This window comes from Pongo pygmaeus, chromosome X, assembly GCF_028885625.2.
Source record: "Pongo pygmaeus isolate AG05252 chromosome X, NHGRI_mPonPyg2-v2.0_pri, whole genome shotgun sequence".
In the NCBI taxonomy this organism is placed as follows: Eukaryota; Metazoa; Chordata; class Mammalia; order Primates; family Hominidae; genus Pongo; species Pongo pygmaeus.
In genome coordinates this window covers 153,547,525-153,569,611 of record NC_072396.2, presented here as the reverse complement: position 1 = coordinate 153,569,611, position 22,087 = coordinate 153,547,525, and the positions used below count along the sequence as shown (strand labels likewise).

Here is a 22,087-nt window from a genome sequence, read left to right as displayed (position 1 = left end):
GGATGATAATAGTACTTGCTTCTTGGCATTGATATAGTGATTATATGAGTTACTATATGTGAAATTCTTCTAACAGTGCCAGCTACAAAAAAATTCTAGGTAAGTGGTACTACTATTAGTATGTACTTTGGATTCAGGCCAACATGAGTTCCAATTCTGTGTCAGCTGCTTCATAACCATATGAATATATGATTCGGGGCAATTTTCAACCTCTCTAAGGCCTCCAGGCTGTCATCGACCCATTAGCCTGTGGTCTCTGGGTAATGAAATAAGCACTGCTGGAGGAAATTATACAATCTACAGATTGAAACCTGTATAAATATAATATCTTCAATATCACCTGGAGCCTTCATGTTGCCTCATAATCTTACTATATTCCCTTAGAGTGAGAGACTTCTCTCTCTTTCAATTACTCTTTCATTCTCCAGTCTCCTCTAACCTCTGAACTTTCCCCTGACTGCTTCTTATCCCTGCCATCTAATTATGAGACTTGATCTGAAAATTAAAAATAAATTAAAATCTCCCATATATACCTCTAATATTTTATGTTTTTGTTTTTAATCTTTAATACATCTAGAAGTAATGTTTTTGTATGGCGTGAGGTAAGGATCCAAGATTAACTTAGGGAGAACACAAACGTCTGTGACATTGTCTTCCTATTCAGGAATTGTATGCCTTTTTATTTAAGTATTCTTTGGCATCTCTCATAGTGACTTAGTTTGCTTATATAGCTCTGACACAATTCTTGTTACATCAATTCATAAGGTGTAAATGGATTTTTTTGCCCATTACATCTTATAGTTGGTTGCTTTATATGTAAAAACTATTTATTGCCATACATTAATTTTGCACACAGCAACTTTGCTGAATTTGTGTATTATTCATAATAGTGTTTTTAGTTAATTTGCCTCTGGTTTCCAGGAAAACATTATATGTATAATGTACAAATAGTAACCATTTTAAGCATTATCTCTCACTTTAATGCCTCTTATTCTTTACATATTTAATTGTCTTGGCTAACCTCCAGAAAAACATAAAATGATAGTGATATAAAGAACATCTAGTCTTTTTCTTGACCATAATGAGAATGCTTTGAGAGTTTCTCCATGAAATGTGATACTAGCCTTTGGGTTAAGGTGGATATATTTTATCACATTAAATATGTTTCCATTTATTTCTATTTTATCAAGAATGTGTATTCAGTTTTGTCAAGTGTCTTTTATCATCTATTTGAAGAAGACTGTGTAATTTTTCTTTTTTTATTCTCTTTGTAAAAGGCATTATACAAATGGATTTCTTAACACTGAACTAGTTTTATACTCCTGGAATGAAATCCACTTGGTGATATTGTATATCCTTTAAAGTGCTGTCTGATTCTGTTTGTTAGTATTTCATTAAGGAGCTTTGCAACAATAATCATAAATGATACTATTATGCAATTTTCTTTTTTGTGTTCTATTTTTGTCAGATTTTAGTATCAAAATAAAAGCTAGGTTGGCTTTTCTAAAAAGTACTTTGCAAATTTTTCTTTTTGTTCTATGTTGTGTAAAAGTTATACTGTCAAATTTTGTGAAAGTTTAGTTTAATTTCCTCACGAAATCCCATCTGGGAGTGACGCTTTTGTTAAGGGGTGGGGAGAGTCTTCATTTCACTGATGGCGATAAGCCTGTTTAGATTTTCTGTGTTAATCTCTGTCAATTACATTTCACTAGAAATACCATCCATTTCATCCACCAGTTTATATTTATTTGTACAGAGCTGAGAAAATTGCTACTCATTATTCTCTTAGTTTTCTCTGTATCTGAGGTTATTTCTGTTTATTAGTTCTTGTTTTATGTATTAGTGTTTTCCCTTTTTTCTTGATGGCGTTAAGTAACCAAGTATCTATTTTATTGTATTATTGTTTTATTTGGGAAAAGGATCTTGAATTAATTAATTATGACGATTTTCTGTTCATAATTCATTAATTCACACCTCTTGATTTATCTATTTTTTAAATAGCGTCTTTAAGTTCCTGTATCACTGATTTTGTTCTCGTCTTTTCAGATAAAATTGCTTCATGGTTTTAACAAATTCATGCCACTATGTTGGTCACAGCTCTAATTTTTCCATAACAATATTGTTTTTCCGGTACACTTTTCTCACATGTTTTTTTGTGTATATTTTTTTGCATAGATCTTGTGGTGATTCTTTTTTATTACTATTTTTTTTTTCATGTCAAGAGTTCCAGGACCAGTCAGGGCTGTGGCTGAATTCCAGACTAGCAGGAATTCTGTTCGGAATACAAGACTGTGTGCCCAAATGCTTTCAGGCTTTACTTCTCTGTTATCAATAGACATCAGCCCTACAGGCTACTTGCAAAGCAGCATCTCATTCATCCACCTTGCCTCACTAACAAAGTGCCTTCCACAAATATGGATCATTTATCTAATTTCTCATTCAGTCCTGCCTTCCCTACTTCTCAAGACTGTGTCCCAAACTTGGTCCATGGAAGCTCCCATCTCCAACTTTAATGCCCATTCTTATTATTCTAATACTGTTTCTGCTTTTCACCATGTTCCACTTATTCTGAAAATCAGTGTTTCTTTCATCTACTATACCACAAATCCAAGACCATGGGAATCACTTATTGGCTTCTTCCCTGTTTGACCTTCACAAAATAAATTGTGAGTCAGGCTTATGGATACCCTTTGGTTACATCAATTATGGAGTTTAAGTTTATTTTTCTCATTCTCCTGAATGCTTCTAGTGACAAATGAGAGAAGGGACAAGCTTGTTTTATTCTTTCCTTCTTTCTTTCATTTCAAAACTGAGAGATGCCTACCAAATTGATTCCAAGAGGCTACTTCCTCAATGTGTTTTGCAGAGACACGAGTTTCACCTTTACACAGATGCAAGTGGAATGGTTAACTTCCTTGCATTACTTCTCCTTTCCCCAGCCTCATCCCACTAGCAAAGCTAGTACAAAAATGCTGGTTCTCAGACAACAGTTGGAAGCTGTTACTTCTTTCAGATAAGCCTAGAATGCTTTTTGGCAAACCAATGTGTTGTTTCATTACTCTCTCCTTACACCCAAGATACAGAAAACAGGTGTAAATTCTACACATGGCCTAAATTCTCACCTGCTTTCATCCAATTCAATAGAAAATCACAAATCACCATATTCACAAAAAGAAACAGGTTGACAGAGAACAGACTTATTTTTATAGCATACCTAAGATATACAGGAACTGATAAATTTACCCAGCTATTTTAAAGGGGCTACTCTTGCTCATTCTCTGGACAGCTAAATGCTGGGTTGCTAAGTTACTTCTATTTGACATCATCTCTTTCCTGACATCTCCCCATGTTTGACAGGTTCCCATGATTCACTGGCCCAGTCACCTCATTACTCATATTACTCGCTTTCCCAATGACGTCTGTAAAATCATTTAAAATTCACCTCATATACTAGCTGCAAACCCCTAGATTCCACATAGAAATATTTAAACTGCTTGGCAGGTTCTAAGTGCATTTGGAAGCACACTGGATGGCTTACCTGCATTGTTCACATAAAGTTGTTATAATTAAATTTAGCATCTTTCTTCTGGGTTGGTTTGTGTTTGAGAAAAGAGGAAATGATTACTAGGAGGCATATAATGGATAACATCTCTTATGAGCTAATTTGGTTCCATGAATAGCTCACCTCACATATGCATGCTACATATTAAGTCCATTAGTGCTTTGAATTAGCTTCAGAAAAGGTAATACTGCACATAATTTACCCAGTCAAGGGCATTTTCACCTGCTGACAAATTTACATATTTCCCAGTGCCATTAGGTAAGAACTAGTCATCAGATTAGCAAAGGGCACAATCATTAGTTAGTTCATTTATTTGACTCCATCAATGTTAACATTAATTATAGTCTAAATTATATTTAGGAATTGTCTTTCTTGGGTGAAACACTGTATTACTATTTCAAGAAACTATAATTTTAAAAGTCCACATCCAAATAAGATACATGCTTTCTGAAACATTCCAGAAGGATTCCTATTTAAGACAGCTATATAGAAAATCGTTTGCATGAATCCAAGTTGAACATCATTTATACATTAATTTGACAGGATATAAAATCAATTGCCTAATTATTGGTTAAATTTATAAAAGAAATTCTACTGAAAGGTGCTTGATTATGCTGCATAGTTATGATAATATAATCAAATTTCCTTTCAGACATAATTGTCTGACCAATTTTGTTCCCTGATCCATTTTTTTTCTTACTTGCAAGATGGGCTTTTTCATTTATTTCCCTGTTAAAAAATAAAAATAAAATAACAAGCACTGCCCTGTAAATATTTGGTAAATTTTTTCCATGCTAAAACTGTTAACTAAAACACAAGCCTAATAAGTAGAATTGCCATAATTTAGAATGCTGTAAACACAGATCATACTGTAATCAAAAAGAGGTGGCCAAGTAGGTGTTTACCAACCTGATCCATATGGCAGGAAGAAATCTGTAAGAAGATACAGTTTATCAAATCAAGTTCCCTAAATCCTAGCTAGCAAATTCAGCATCCCTCATAAACACGGAATTACCCTTACAGATGTTTGCCTATGAAATTATCAACTACAGAAGGTGCTTTGCTAGGAGGGACAATCTGTTTAGCATTAAATCTAAAAGAAATGCTCTATCTGCATTTTTGATTCCAGAAAGGATTTGATAGTTTCTTGATTTTTTAAAGTAAATTCTTGCTATGAACAAATAAATCATACTACTGTAGAACAAATAATCATTGAGCATCCATCCTTAGCTAGTAGCATTTAGAGCATGCTGTTCTCCTTGGCTTAACTCTTCCAGAAATGATTACTCTAGGATCCATAAAACCCCATAGAGCTCAGAAAAGAAGCTGCTGCTGGTACCCATATTATTACAGATGAGCTGCCTAGGAATCCCTCCCATGATTGATGAATTGTAACTGCAAAATGCCATCACTGTGGCCAGAGCTGTTGTTATTTTTCATTTCCGTTTGCACGTGAGGGTAGCTTGACTCTAAAGAGTAAACAGCATGCTGACGGAAGCAAGTGTAAAAGCTGGGATGCATTGCACAGATTGCTGCCTTTAAGTTTCTGATTTGTAAAATTCATAATAGGCAATAATATGCCTGAAAAGGAGCAAAGACATCTGAATTTGTATAGCTCATTTTGTGGGAGAAGGTCAGTTTGGTGGAAAGGTGTTGTATGCCAATGAATTCTAGTTTGTTCAAAAAACTACTTAAATTATTCTGGCATAACTGAATTTGTACAAATTGAGGAAATAACAGAAGCTGAAATGAATTGGTGGTTGAATCCACTATAATGTTAATCATAAAGCAGACTGGAGCCTGTTAAATAAGAATGGATTCAGATAAGCCAACAGGACCAGAAGAACGGATAGCATGACTCTTGTCAGAGACTTGGAGAACTGTGACCTGAGGCAAATTACTTCACCTCTCTGACTTTCACTCTTTACCATTCTGTAAAGCATGACTAATAATACAATTTTTGAGGGTTATTGTAAAGGTTCAAAGACATAATGTGCTTATGAACTGTGCCTGGCATGCAATAGACAACACATTACTATTATCAGTTGTTTTATTAATAGAAGCAAATTTGCTATTGTTTTATTATTATTTGAAATGAGATTCAAAATATTAAAGAATGACAAGAAAGAAGAATTAATTTCTAAGATCTGTTCAAATTATGTTGGTTTGCTGGTATTCTTAAAGTTGCTGGAAATGTCAGCTACTGTCTGAAGCAAGTTTGTTTAACATCCAGAGATTCTCACTCTAGATTTGTGACAGGGTGATTGAGAGTTGGGTGTAGTGCAAAGATCACTAGGTTTAGAAAACAAAGGCCGGATACTATTTTACTTCTGCCACATACCAGCCCCACCCTGGACTGCAGGTCATTTAACCTCTCTGGACTTCGATTTCATGAAATAGTAAGAAACTACTTTACTCCTTATGACCAAATAAGACAACGAGGTTCAAGTGCTTTGAAAATCCATCACCTGCTATAGGAAAATAAGGTTTACACATCAGGTCAAGTTAGCGTGTTATAATCTGATTGCATCTGTGAGGGCATGAGGGCAAGAAGAAAATTGCTGGAAGACCAGACAAGGTGGGCTCCAGCATATTATAGCACTTTGCCCAGGGGGGCAAAGAAAGAAAAGTGGACCCGCTGGTTTGAAGGGGAGCTGAGAACATTGCCAGATGAATGGTGAGAGGGGCTTTCAAAAGAAACCAACTGGCTTGAATTTGGACAGCATTTTGAGAAAGGGGGCCATAACAAAACACATAAGGCAAAAGGATTTCCATAGCCTGGAGGATTGAGGGGCTGAGAGTGGGGAAAGGCTGGTTGTGTTGCATTTGGTTAATAAAAGAAGTCTGTCCCCATGTGAGATGAAGTGGGTTTGTATGTGTTTGCTTGCCAGGCTGTGGAGGGAAAAAAGGGGGATCAGGGAGGTGGGAAAGTTGGGAGAGCAAATGGACTCAGATTTTCATGGTGCAGATGCAAACAATGTGTATAATTTAAATATTCCTTCATTGGAGGTGGGTAGAGAGATGGGCGGGGTAATAACTAGCCCATGCTTCTAGATGAAGACACTGAAAAGCAACACAGCTAGGAAATAAGGGAATCTCATGAGCAACTGGAAGCCAGCTCCTCCACTCTGGGGCTACTACTCCTTCCTCTGCATAGCTCCCCTCAGTGAGGAGAGATGACCCTGTTTGGGCCTCTGCTTAGTTTGAAAAGCAGCGAGCATGGCCAGGAGAGGTAGGGAGAAAGATAAAATGTACTTTTCCCTAAGAAAGGGGTTTATGCGGAATGAGGTGACAAATTTACTGCAGAACCTGTCACAGGCCTCTAAGGCCCTCAAACCAAAAGGAACATGAATGTGTAATTAAGACAAAAAGCCCAACAAGCATGCTCTATTGTGACATGCAAGGTGGTCTATAAAAATTTAACAATTAGTCATAAAATTGGGGACGCAAATTTCAGAAAGCTTATTTTTATTCGAAGCATGGGGAATGAAACATTCTTTCTTTAATAAAGGAAGGCCCACTCATTAACAGTGTTGTTGGAAAAAAAAAAAAGAATTCTATACAATCTATAGCCCTTCAAAAAAAAGAGACATTTCTCTAGATTCTCTTTCAAGAATAACAGAAGGACTTTTGTTACTTTCTCAAAGCATGTTATCTTTTGTGAGCCTATTAAGGCAACCTGCTTCTTTTCTTTCCATGTGTAAATGAAATTCTGTTGTTTCTCTAAGTGGCTCCTTTAGGAGACTGGTGTCGCCAGCCTTAGCCAGGTGTTCACCCTCCTTCCTGCATTTAGTCACATAACCACCTAGCCACCAGGACCGGGTTGCTTTTAAGTAGGTAATTTCAATTGTGACAAATTAGTGAGATTTTGAGATATGCCTGGCATTCCTTTGGGAGTTTATAAAAAGGCCACTGAGTTTATTTATGCTTGTGACTCGGAGAAGAAAGGAATAACAAGGTTACTATCTAGAGCAGAGTAAGACATTTCTTTCAATGTTATTACCTTCTGTTAAGAAAAGCTGTTGACAAGTGAGCAAGGACTGAATATATTTTCCCAATGGGAAAGGCCTGAGTTCCCAGTGTGCATTCCTTTTGTGGTGCTCATAACAGCTGCCTCGTCTCCACCCAAAACGTCGGGCCCCTGAGACAGATGACTGAGGGGTTGCTGGGTTCTTATCTTACCAAAGTAGTCAGCATAGTCCTAATCTAGCAGTCCCCAACCTTTTTACCACCAGACACTGGTTTCATGGAAGACAATTTTTCCACAGATGAGGGGGTAGGGAGTGGGAGTAGGGGTGGGGAGTTGGTTTTGGATGAAACTGTTCCACCTGAGATCATCAAGGCATTACATTCTCATGAGGAACACATGGTACCAGTCCATTGCCCTGGGATTGGGAACCCCTGCCCTAATCCATATAGTCTCATCGCTGATCAAAGTGATATGACTGACTCATCTCTTTAATAGTCAAGAACAATGTTCTTGGGCTGAAACAGGTGCATGAATGTGTACATCAGGTATACTCCGGGTGGCAAGCCATTTCAATGGTAAACAGCTTTTGGCTCTTGACTATTCCTTTGGCTGCATTTTCTCAGAGCTTGCTTCAAACACTGGGCTGCTGAGAAGGCACTTACTGGGAGAGGGGGATCAGGAGGGAGTTGGAGTGACTTTGGTAACTGAGGAAAGGGGGTGCAGAATTTTCACTGGCACATAGATTATTTTCTTTCCCAGATAGAAAGCCTTCATGGTTTTTACATGACTACACTGGTCATCATTTATCACAATAGCAAGCATTTATATACCACTTGGTAGCCTATAAGGGAGTTAGGGCAGGTATTATTGTTCTCTTTTACAGACAAGGAAAGGAGATTCAGAGAGATAAAGTCATCTGTCCAAGGTCACAGAAGTGACAAATCGTAGAGCCGGGACAGGAGCTCAGGAGCTCATTACCATGACTCCTATTCATGAGATTCCATACTGCCTTATGATGCCAATGGCCAGAGAGAGTAGACAGATATGTTTTTCTGGCTTAACTTTGGTTTCTTCTTTTGGTTTAATTGTTTACTTCAGAAGAGATTATAGCCATTCTTTCAACTTTGTTCTGCCCCCAAGGCATTCACACACATACACTCACTTCCATAAGTAACACTTTCCACAACATGCCATCATTTTCAAGTCTCTCATCTTCTCCTCCTCTCCCATTCCCACATCTCTTCCCCTCATTATAGGCCACAATCAATCTCGGTAACCATGTTCCACGTAGTGGGCGGCAGCAGTGAGATTGAGCTGAGATCCCAGAAAGGTAAAAGGCAAAGGTTTAGGGTATGGTGCTTGAACAGGGAAAGTTTCCTAAAGAAGGTGGTAAGTCTCTGTCTGAGAAGGATGTAGGAATGGATAGGGCAGAAGCTTAGTGATATTAGAAGACTAGCTTGATTACAAAATGGAAAGAAGACGGGCAAGAAATGAGGCCACTGGAATAAGCAGAAGGGTCTTGAAGTAGAATGTCAGGATTCCCCATCATGAAACTCCTTGAAACAGAACAGTAATTACTTTAAATAGCTTAAGCAGATAGATTGCTTCATTATTAAAAGGCACGAAAATAAAGGTTTAAACTCACCCGCAAGATTTCTTCAACACAGCTTGGATCACTGGGAAGGCTTACCTGAAACAAAATAAACAGAAAACATTAGGCACAATCTATTTATTCTTCTTGTATAATAGTTTACTCTGTAGGACAAACTGTAAAGCAAGAAAATCTAGCTATCAATTTTTTCCTATTAAATACAAAAGAATATCTGCAAATGACTAATTTTGTTTTACTTTAATGAAGCAGTAAGATCGCAGTACATGGTGCAGAAATAAAGTGACTCCTTGTTCTGTCAGTGATTTGCTTTCAGGCACTGACCCATCCCCCATCCCCTGGGGCTTCTCTTTGCTCATCTATCCAAAGAGAGCTTGATCTCGTGATCTTTAAGGCATCTTTGACCCTCTGACATACTTTTGTATATTATTCATTAAAAATATAAGGCCTATATGAAACACTTTTGTGATTAAATTGAGTTCTTTTTGAACTTGGGAGTCCAACTAGGTGCCTACAAAACACTAAGGATAACGGCCTGTGTAAATTGCATGCTTGCCTTGGCAGTTAGAAAAAGTCTCAGAAGTATACTCAGTCAATCCCATGATCCATTTTTCCCAGTGTGACACCTTCCTAATGAATCAAGATTCAAGTCACTAGCAGAAATGTACTGAGGTTTTACTCCATGTCAGGCCCATAGCCCTCTCCTGCAGGTGCTTTATAGTCAGTGAAAGCAAGAAGCGAGATAACAAAATAAGAAACCAGCTGCAAGACAGTGCATGATCAGGAACTTGAGAGTCAGGCAACCATCTAGAAAAATCTCTGCTGATCACCACATTGTCTGTGCAGATTTTAGGCATCCCCCAAATATTCCTAACTCCCCTTCACACCTTCACCCTCTCCAGGATTGCAATCCGATCACATCTGCTTCCTGCCTGCTCTGGTAAGAACAGTGGGTCTCTCATTCACTGCCTTGAAAGATGAAAGCCCAATCCTGTTAAGAGAGCACTGCCGTTACATCAACATTGCCCAGGCCTCTTGCAAGGACAATTATTAACTCCCCAACAGACTGAAGTATGGACTCAACTATACTTGGGGAAATGAAGAATAGAATATGGCACTAGATTTCCTCACCTGTAAAAACTACAAGTTAAACAATACAGCAAATCTTCAATCAGCATTATGGTCACTTCTGTACATGCATTAATTACAACCAGTATTTACTGAAGACCTTTGACATGGAAAAGTCCCTGCTCCAAGAGGCCTAAAATCCCAAATAGGACAGCCTGAGACAGTCACCAATAATGAAGGGCTATCAATTCTAGATGGCCCAGTACAGCCCCAGGTTACACTTGTTATCTGTGTAATTATTGATGGTATTCCCTTTCCCTCTCAAAAATGTCCTCCAGTTTGGATGACAAATTTATACAGTCATCCTTCCGATAACAATAATACTCTAATACTAGGTAGAAGAAACAGTAGAAGAAAAGACTTAAGTTGGCTGGGCATATCTTGTAAAGAATCTAAAATACAGGTTTCAGATAGAGAACCACTGGTGATTTGGTGTAGCACAATTCATTCATTCATTCAACAAATAATTTTGGAGAGCCAAAGACTGTGCCACTCGGTGCTAGGCAGAGATACAATGGGAAGCAAAAGGAGACACAGTTTCCTCACTCATGGAGTTTACAGGCTCAATAGGAAGGTGACTATGAAGAATGACATAGTTAATGCACAACTATAAGCTCTGGGGAAGTACAAAAAGGTGACCATCCCATGGACACTAGTTACGCAAAATAGAAGGTTCTGTGTTCAAAGAAGTATGGGAAATGCTGCAACCCATATTGTATCCCCCTTTGGAGATCCATGATGCAAATAAAAAGCTGTGAGACACCTGTCTAAAATTTTTAATAAAGTACATTCCCAACTTCCTTGGCTTAAGTCTTGGATTTTTAGTTTTAGTTGTTTGATTGTTTGTTTGTTTGTTTTATTTTCGAATTAATAACTACTGCTATTCCACACAATGAATGTTTGCAGAATATACACTGGAAGATGCTGGTCTAACATGTTTATATGATTATACAACTAAACTGGTAATTCTCAACTGCAAATACAATCTCACTCCATTGTTCAGTGCTGCAGCAACTGTATTTTCCAAGAGAGTTCTTGAACTTCTAACAAATACATTCCCCAAATACAAAGGTCAAAGGATTATAAGAAAGGCTTAAATCTTCAATATCATTGTTGCATTGTATTAGAGTGGGCAGCCTACGCTAAAAATGTATGGCCCAGTCTCATGAAAAGGTCTTTGTTCGCCTTTTCCCACACAAACACATCAGTGTTGATTTTTAAATCAAAGTGAAAATATATCAGTGATATGCAGACACAGCAAGAGCACCTGCTGATGAGTCAAAAGGGTTGGGAGGGAGTCCTGGCCCTATCACTTGGGAACAGGACTAATAACTGTACCTTTCTGAGTTCTAGTTTTTCCAAATGTAAAAGAAAAGGAAAGAATAATAGTAATACCCATCCTTTTTAAATCTCACAGGGTTTCTGTGAGCATCCTGTGAAATAAGTGATGTGAATGTGCTTTGTAATCTGCAAAGCCCATTACAATGAATTAAGTTATTACTCCTTGTCCTGTTGTTCTCCTTACTTTTCTTAAGTCCTGTCTTCTCGTCTTTTCAAACTAAGATTTGACTCACTCTTGCCAACTGAAAATATCATCTCTACTCTTTGAAATATAAATATCCACTTCTTTATGGGAGGACATACTGTCAGAAGAGAAAGAGTTGTGGACTCTGGAGCTTTGCAGCACATCTAATAATGACTGACTATTGGAGTCGGCAGCACTCAGGACAGACAGAGAACTCTAAAGGCAAGAGCAGTCAAATAAATATGCATTCACACTCAGTGATTAGATATTTTTCTTTAGAAAACACTAAAATCCAACATTCTCGTGAAGTTACTAGTTCCGCAAATTCATCTAGCCCAGGCCCACAGCTGTTTTCTCCGCAAGACAACCACATTTGAACCGCAAGTGCTTTTCCTTCCTGCAAGTGCTTTTTAATTAAGCAGCAAATATTTCCTACGTGCCTAGCACAGTGCAAAGCATGGAGAGTTGGTAATACAAATCACTCTGAGTCTCAGGTTCTTTCTCTCAGAGTTAAATGTCTAGATGGGATAGGAAAACAAACAATTAGAAACCCACTGGGACATACATTGTAAGGTAGTCATGACAAGGGTAATAGGATCGCATTCATTCGCCTGTCCGCCTATTCATCAGCTCTCCCATTTATTTCTTTAGACAACAAATCCTGATTGAGCTCACACTGTGCTCAGGATGGTGCCAAGAGGGAGGATTTAAAGACATTGAAGACAACATCATTTCTGCCTTCAAGACTCCACGCAAATTGAGGAGACAACATTTACAGGGAAACAGACAAGACCAAACAGGAGGTCTGATTTAAGTGCCAGGGAAAGGGTACCTACCGGGTTCACCGACACTGCCATGTCAGACAGAAGCTCCCAGCCGTTGAGGTCCCCACCGTAGTCCTCGCTCCATATGGGAGTGAGAGGCCAAGGATTCGACATGGCTGAGAAGTGATGGGGCCACCTGAGGCCACTTCAGTCACTGAGCCCCCTGCGGAGATGCACCAGGGTCACTCTGCACACTGGAAGAAAGCTGAGCTAAGGCTGGGGCTCGGCCCCAAATGCTACTCTCTTGCACTCTCTTTCTCTTTCCCTCTCACACACACCCACACGTCTTCGCAGTAATTCTGGAGGAGTTACTCGGACAGGTGTGAAAGACAGAGACTGAGAAAGAGAGCTAGTGGTGGCACTGGGATTAGAACTGCTGCCCGTTGAGTTGCCAAGCTGCTGCTTAATTCCGGAGGCACCTTCTCCTCTCTTTAAATCCACTCTTGAGTATTCAGATAGTCCACAAAGCGCAAGTTAGCCACTCAGAGCTGCAGCGTCCTTTCTCATTCCCCCTCTCCGCCCCCTCCTCCTGGAGCAGAAAGCAAGCTGCACGACACACAGGGGAGGCTGTGCTCTCACTCCTGGCCCCAGACGACCCTCTTGTGCTGGGCACGGACGTGGTCCTCTGAGGGCCAGGGAAGGGAGGTGCACATCAGGCAGGTGGTGAGTTTACTGAGAACCCTCACAAGTGCCTACCCTCTCTGCATCTGACAGTGCAGGCTGCCACCCCATGTAGCCACAGAGAGACCACGCACAAATTATCTGCCTGGTGATAAATACATATCTTGTGAAATAATCAGGGTACCTTTAAATCATCAACTATTCAATTAACTGCAGCAACAATAAATGAATTGCATAGGATGTTTTAATCATTCTGGAATTAATCAGTTTGGAGCATACTTCTTAGCGATTAGGGTAATACAAGATATCAAAAACACCCTGATAGTGGCATTGAGAGACATAAGCAGCAGCTATCACTAATAGAAAACATGGAGATTAATGTAAAACATTAATAGAATAATGATCATCACATGGTTAATCCAGAGGAGCTCAATACATGCCTCTGAGTATATTATTACCAAGGGATTGTGAGAGAAGAGAGGTCATTTTTTCCCATAAAATCATCCTGAGGGCGGTCCCACAATACCTGGCAATCATAGTCCACTAGTCTAGGCATATTCCACCTTGACAAACACTTTCTCAAAGTAAAACTTAAAAATCAAAAGTTTAATTGCCAATTAAATAACTGGGCCCAGTTAACCAATATCCACAACAGACACTGATGGCGGCTTCCAAACTAATTCCGTTTGTACTTTCATTAACAAACTTCCCCATTTATCCCTATGATTGGTTTATGGTACACAGAAGTCCCCTGACACAGAATTACTAATAAAATAAAAACTCAGGTTATGACACTGTACTACCAAATGAGTTTTCAATCTTTTTAAAATTTGTAATTCCCATCGTTGGTAATTTGTAAAAACAGAGGACAGCAGCCTCTGAAGTTCTTATTTGCATGCATTATGAAATCCCCTGTGTCTCTATCCAGGGAGTCCCAGTTTTCCAAAATGAGTTTGGAAAACTACAAACTCAGTTCACATTAGGATCTGTCTGTCCCTTGCTTCCTGCCTCACCTTAACCGTCCCTATTCTAGTTTGTATTCATGAGTCTATGATTAAACGGGAACAGTTAATATTGCATAAGCTGTAGACAGAAGTCCTCGGGTAATATAACTTTAATCAAAACAAAAACGATTTCACAACAGTTACATGGTCCAGCTAACCAGCTCATCTTCCAATTTCATTTTAATACAGCAAAAATCCTGGGCATCCAAAGAGCTGGTGTTTACTTTAAAATACTGCTTCTGGCCAGTTTTTAAGTAAGTCTCCTGGTCAAAATACTTCATGTAAAACAAGGTAATATGCACCAAAAAAGTACAAAAAGAACAAAAAGTAGAGCATGAAGATCAAAATAATTTAACATATGTCTTTTTAAGCCAAATACAGGAAATGACCCTTTGTTTGGAATCATACATGAACATAAAACTAAAAGGTAACCATGAACTTTTATTTCTTTGAGCAAATGAATGAGATAATTTACTATATTTTCTGGGGGCTCCAAGGGGGCAGTGGAAAGAGCCTGGTCTTTGAGGCTCCATAGAACTGGATTTCAATCCTATTTCTGAAGTTCAACTTGCTTTATGACCTTGGGCAAGCCACTCAAACTTGTTTGAGCCTCTGTATCCCTACCTATGTAAGAAAAAGTTTTAAAAATCCACTTCTGGGATTTTTGTGATGTTGAAATGAAGTGAGGTATATAAAAGTACCTTAGCCTAGTAGGGGGTGCATGTTAAGTCTCCATCAGCACTTTGTATGCTAAGTTCTCTCAAAAGTCCTTAGAAAGGTGTCAGCACTCTGAGCCTTGGAACCACTGAGGAGATAGTTTGGTTGCCCTGTAAACTGGCTCCCATGACATCTTATGAATGTTGCTAATTACTAAATCCTATTCAGGGTCCCAGTGTGTAAAGAGTCTCAGGCTGCTTTTCCATCTGCTGGCTCTCATTAAAGGTGAAAAAGGAGGCTGGAGATGGGACTTGAGTGGATATGACAACAGAGATAAGGGAGAGTGGGGATGAGAAAGGTGGAGGAGGGGTGGGTGACATGCTTCATTATGAGGACATCTCTTCAGTGATTACATTAGGTATGGGCAACGGTGGAATGCATATGCAGAAAGGCCCATCATCAGCTGAGAGTACCTAATGGCAGATGGAATTTCAAGTGAAGAGTACTTAATTCAGTGGGCTCTGAATAGCCATTAGCTCACTGTTCATTTATTTGGTCTAATAACTAGTTTCTATAGAAGAGTGAGCTATAAAAGGAGATGGGGGGAATGAGGGTATATTACAGTCTCAGAGAAAAGCAAGGTAAACATCTAGAAATATAACTGTTAGAAATCAAGAACCTATCTGGAAGCACCTTGCTGCCTGGCTCACATTACCTCAAGGATGCCCTGTCTCAAGTCCCCTGGGCTAGTCAGTGAGGCCATTCCGGTTACTGCTGCTGCAGCTATCCAGACTCATACCCCGGCTGAGTAGGGTCTTCCAGCCTGGTTCCACAGGGACAGATCTCCAACTTAGAGTCTCTAGGCTTCTTGCTATGATTCCATCATTCTGGGATCAGACTCAAGCTGTCTCCTACTTCTCTTTGCCAGCCTCCATGACTCTGACCCCACTTGCTTGCCCTCTCTTGCCTATGCTCTTCCTGACCTTCTTTCCTCTTTTGGTGCCTGCCCTACAAGCCACAGATCTTCTGGCCCTGGTCCTTTCCTTTTGAAATTCCTAGGTAAGCAGCCAACTCCTCAGGGCCTACAGGATATCCACTTCTGTCCCAAAGTCCTAGTACTGCAACCAAAGACCATTTAGGATCAAAATCTAGATTCCACTTAATCCCTGCTTAGTGTACTCCCATTAATGGTAGTGACTGTCTTGTGTGCAGGTGCATAATAATCTCTCATAATAAAAGAGAAGACTGCAAAACTAGAGATGTACAAACTGGAGAGAACTAATACATTATCTAAATATATAAAAAAGATATATCAGGAGGCAAGTTCACCTTTGAATTCTGTCAATTAAAGAGTAAATGTTAGGGTCTTTAAAGTTGTAGTATGCTCTTGACCTCTTCAAAGATCATAGCACACTCTCATAATATAGAGGAAGTAAACAATTGCAAAGCAGCGATCTCACTTTCAGGTAACAAATCTTATAAAGTAGTGAAAAAAACCTGACAGGAAACAGTAGTTATGTGTCCAAGCTCTACCACTAATTAGCTGTGTAATTTGGGACAATTCACTTCTTCACTCGCCAGCCTGCAGCCTAAACAGCCTATACAGTGAAGGCATGGGAATATATTACAAGTACCCAGTGTTTTGTATTTCACATAACAGTACAAAAATAATGAGGGATACATATAAGATTACTAACTTTTTCTTTTATCAATAAGGGCATTACAAAACAAAATCCACCATTGGCACTATTATTTTGTAAAAGAACATTATAACATCCAAAAGGTTAACAAGGCATAATCTCAGAATAAAGGCCAGTTTGTTCAAAATACAGCACAGTTAAATTTACGCTAACATCAAACATGCTGGCACACACACACACACACACACACACACACACATCATTATCTTACATTTCCTATGTTGCCACAGAATAACAACACTTTCACTTTGGGCTGGTCACCAGGTTATGCGATCTTTCACACATCTTTTGGATTCTACGATTTTATTAACACTCTGCTTTATTCTTTCCTATTTTACGTATTTTGCTATATGTAGTAGTCCTTTTGCCAGGAGGCCACACTCCACATAGCATGGCATATTATCTATGACATGTCATATATTCCAAAGCCAGAAATGAGTTCTTAAAGTATGTATGGAAGCAAGCATGGGGTCACAATAGCCTAGAAGAAAAAGTGCTTCCAGGAAAAACTGGCCATTAAATAAGGATGAGGCTGCAGAATAGGCCATTGGCTTTAGCAATATCTAGGTCATTTGTATCCTCGATCATAGCTGTTTCAGCAGCATGGTGGGGATGTAAACCTGATTGTGTATTGACGAGAGAGTGGAAGGGGCAGAGGTGGAGAGAGTGAATAAACAATTCCTACTGTGAAAGGAGGCAGATAAATGGAATAATAGGAAGTGGTGATGTGGAGTCAAGGTTTTTGTTTTTATAAGAGGGATGATATTAAGATATATTTATATACTTGATGCATAGAACTCAGTGAAGAGGGAAAAAGTGTGGCAAAAGAGAAAGTGGATGATTGTAAAAGCAAAGTCCTTGAGAAGGAGTGAGTCGATCAAGACACAACTGAAGAGGTTGGCCTGAAATAGGAACATGGACACTTCTGTACACTTCTTCCATTGTAACAGGAGGGAAGGCAGAGTGCCTAGGTACATAAGCAGCTGGGTTGGAGAAATTAAAGATGAGAAGATGAGATGGTACTTGTCTGATTGTATCTTATTTTTCTCTATGAAGTATGCAGCAAGATCATCAGCTGAGAGTGGGGTGTGGTTACTGGAAATTGGAAGAGAAAAGAAAGGTTGGAATAGTTGTCTTGGAAAACAGAAACATGGATCATAGACTTGCTAGGGAAGTATAATAGAAGGGATAAGGAGGTGGGGAGAAAGAAGGGAGTTGGAGGCCAAGTAGCTCTGATGATTTGGAAGAAGGTGACACTGCTCCTCACTGTTAGCTTCTGCTTTTTCCAACACTGATTAATTGACCACAGTTCACAGTTCTCCAAATGCCCTAATCTAGGAGAGGCTTCATTCTGACTGCAATAAGTAGAAAGCGCAGGAGTAGGACTAATGACCAGGACTCCACCGTAGTGACTCCCGTAATATTATCCAGAAGGCCAGATGAAATTAAGCCCAGGGCCAAATATAAGCCCCAAGGCTTGAGGATCTCCTCTGGGCCTAACTGAATGCTACTCTGTCTCTTTGGGAGCACAGATAACTCGATTAACTCATATCCTCCTGAGAGAAAACATTCTTTTAGAACATTAGAAGGAGTTTCTGAATTGTTTAAAGAGAGCTATTTTTAATCATTGAAATATTTTGTATTCAAGCAAGCATTGTACACATTTAATATGTGATTGCTATCATGTAATATTTTAAAATATGATTATCTTTTATGTGTCTTGGACTGACAAGTTCTTCCAATCATTTACAGTGTCTAAGATACAAGGACTTCCTCATGGGAAAAAAAAAAAGTGGGAGTTCAGTTTTTTCTGGTAATTTCTGAAGGCATTGTCACAGGTATATTATGAGGTCTTAAATGAAGTTCCATAACCCCGTTTACAAAAGAAGGCTTTTAAATATGTACCTTTGGCTCTTATTTTTTGAAAATCTTTTAGAAAAAAAGGACTTACCCTGACATTCACAGTCCCTCGCCCTAAAGAAACTACGATGGTCTTCTTACAAATAAATAACTAATAATTTAAATGTCTGTTTGAAAACCAAAAACTCAGATATCAGTTTTTCCTTTAACTAAATTCCTCTTAAAGCAATGTAAATGGAATAGACTTTATAAATTGTACCCACAGATGCCCTCAATAAAACAGTGACAACAGAATACACTTGATAGAAAGTGGCTCTACTCTTGTACTAACCTCTAACGAACTTGGGGCCTTATTGACTCTCTATACTCCGCACTTAGGATTGTCTTAATTGCCAGTGGATGACACTGAAATTCCACAGAAACAGAGTTACAATTGCTCTTCTTTGACAGTGATGATCCTAAAGAACAAGCCATGTGCATGGGAACTGAATCCTCGCCAGCTCCCCTATTATTTATGACTCTAATTAAAACACTTTTATCTATTAATGCCAAGTGACACAGCTAAATATATTCAGGGAAGTTCACATTTTTTCTGTACTTCTGAAATCTCTTAGATCTGTGCCCACTTACATGTGGTTTAACTGCTCACTAAAATGAAACGATAGCTAAGAATAACTCACTTTCATTAGATTTATAAATCTCATTAATTAAATCTACATCTCCAATGGTGTAGAGACCAAACTCAAATGCAAGATCTAATTAAAGAGAAGTAAAAAAAAATGTTAAGAAACAACACCGAGACTGAAACACAGAAGTAACTGTTTAGCCTCAAATTAATGAGGCGCTATGCTAAGCAAGCATGTCCATTAATCCCTAATGAGGATTTTAAACACATTAAAACTTTCTAATACAAAATGTTTGCCTTCCTTTTATCCAATAACAAATAAGCCAATAATTTTCTGGCTCTAAATGACACTATTAACTGTCACGGCATGTTTTATTTGACAAACCCTCCATTCAACTACTGTAAAACCAATTAATTTGCCTGCTGTGAAATGTGTTTCTTGATAGATTTTATGTGATTTTCTTTTCTTCTCAAAGAAATGTAAATAGGAGGTCATTGTAGGTGCCTGATTTTGCTTTAAAAATATGCCACAGTAGGTATAGGTTGTCTACTCGGTTTGCATTTCAAATGAATTGAAAGACAACCTCCATTTTCAGGTCATCAATCTCAGATTGGTCTCCTGATAAGTAAACTGTGTCAGAGTAAGTTTGATTACCATGATGATGGTCTTATATTTGAGAAGGGAGTGTTGGCAAAATTACCATTTTGTTTGATTATAAATAATGATTTGCAACCGTGGCCCTTGTCTTTCCTGCTTTGTTAAGTGACCTGGCTTTGTTACCTGTGTCTGACTATATCTAGCCTCTTCCAAAATGCACCTGCATGTGTGTCCAGGAAATCACTCAATAAAATTGGAGCTTATTCCTGATGCTTTTTATTTGGAAACATCACAATTTGTTACACTTCTTGTTGGCAAGAAAATCGATAGAACAAACACAAGAAGTTTGTTTCTTAAACTTCCCCTGGGCCTTACTTAGTATCTTCTGTTAGCTGGAGAGATGGCCCCAAGGTCCTGTCTGTCCACCATTTATGAGACACTTTGAAATTCTTGGCTCATGGAAGGGCATGACACTTTTCTGGAAAATCACTCTGCAAAAACTGACCCCTGAAATAGACATAGTGTGTGTCATAAAGGGTCTGTGACATTAAATGTGGGCCAGCTCTGTGGAGCATCTCAAGCCCATTGAATTTTATGCTGAAGATCAAAGAAGGAGTGATACATGTTGTACCATGGTTTATGAAGCCTAACGGCCTATGCCAATTAACGTGGACAGCATATACCCAGAATCACTGATCCTAACTTGTCTCGCATCCACAAGAAAACAAGGTATTGATTATTTCTGAGTTGTGGAAGTATGTAAGATAAACAGATACCTGGCAGGCATTTATAATTTCAGGTACAAGCACAGCACATTACTGATAAAACGAACTCTTAATGAACTAACCAGACCTACTCTTGACCAGAATTAATGTGTTGCAGTACTTCTAAATTTGGCGTTTGGAAAATCTGTTCATGTAAAGGAAATAATCCCAAATGACAAATATGCATTGCACCCTCAGTATGCACAGTGCACTAAGCTAAGCATTATGTGAAATGCAGTACATGATAAACAATGGCTGTCCACAGGGAGTGCTATGGCTTGAATGTTCGTCCTTTCAAAACGTCATGTTGAAATTTAATTGCCACTGTAACAGTATTCAGAGGTGGGGCCCTTAGGGTTGATTAGGCTATGGGGGCTCTGCCCTCATGAATAAATTAATGTCATTATCATGGGAGTGGGTTCCTGATAAAATGACAAGTTTGGCACTCTTTTGTTTCTGCTTCTCTCTCTGTCTCTCTCTGTCTCTCTCACTCTCTCTCTCTCTCTCTCCCCAACCTCCAACTTCTTCCATGTGATGCCTTCTACCATGTTATAATGCAGAAAGAAGGCCTGTGCCAGATGCTGACATCTTGATATTGGACTTCTCAATTTCTAAAACTGTGAGCCAATAAATATCTGTTCATTATAAATTACCCAGTCTCAGGTATTCTGTTATAGAAGCACAAGACAGACTAAGACAGGGAGGGTATACTAAAGACGAGTAGACAAGACCTGCATATCTAAAGTGAGGAATTACAGTGCATGTTAGCAGATATCTTTTTTTGATCCCTAAATGAGGCACATTGGCAGAAAAAAAATTTTCTTTCAGTGGGTACCAAAGGCAGCTTGCATGACGTGATTTACGTGGCCAAATATGGGAATTTCTAGAATACCAATTTATGGGAAGAATGAACTGAAATCAGGGCTATCCTGGAAATCCAGTTTATGTGGTGATCATATTTTAAAAAGCCAGATGCATGGCTCTGACAATAACTTTAATAGAAAGTCATGAAAGGAAAAACTGTCCATGGATCTGGTGGTCAAGCAAGGAAGTAAGACAGGACCTTAACTTTGAATAAGAGAAAAAAATCAGATAGAGAGTGACTTTGGCATTTGGAAAAGACAGAAAGTAGTTTCCTGAAAGTACCTTATTTTTGGCATAGTCAAATGTAATTGGCTAAGAACAGAAAATGTGGTAGATTAATCTGAACAGAGTTTCTCTGAGTATGGTGGACATCTATATGTAACACTTTGTCTCTGCCCTCAGGATTCCTTTAGTACTTCATGAGATACTGTTTAATATATTTGAGCTGACTGTCTTGAAGAAACTCTATTGGTTCAGTGACAAACTGTATGACTTTGGGCAAGTCACAGCTTTCCCAGATGTAAAACAAGCGGGTTGGCTTAGAATCCAGTCTTTAAGGTGACTCGTGTCTGTTAAGTCTGTCAATCTGTGGCCCAAAAGCAGATTAATTTGAAAGATTCAACTTGCGTTAATCTCCAGCTAGTAGAAGTCTCTAATCTAAAATTAAAAGCTACACGTTTCACAGGTACAGAGCCTGCATGATCCACAGAAGTAAAAATGTTAAGCCATTCCTGCAAGTATTTTCATAACGAAAACAGACGACAGGCAACGTGCTT

The 22,087-nt window shown here is 38.8% G+C and overlaps 1 protein-coding gene across 7 annotated transcripts in view; it reads right to left on the bottom strand.

Annotated features, from left to right (window-relative positions):
* The window catches only part of AFF2 (ALF transcription elongation factor 2), a 504,750-nt gene that overhangs the window by 175,366 nt on the left and 307,297 nt on the right, over positions 1-22,087 (bottom strand). For all 7 annotated transcript variants that reach the window (XM_054472110.2, XM_054472113.2, XM_054472111.2 and 4 more), the window contains exon 4: positions 9,178-9,222. In XM_054472110.2, the coding sequence (XP_054328085.1) occupies positions 9,178-9,222 (45 nt within the window). The remainder of the gene's footprint in view (positions 1-9,177; positions 9,223-22,087) is intronic.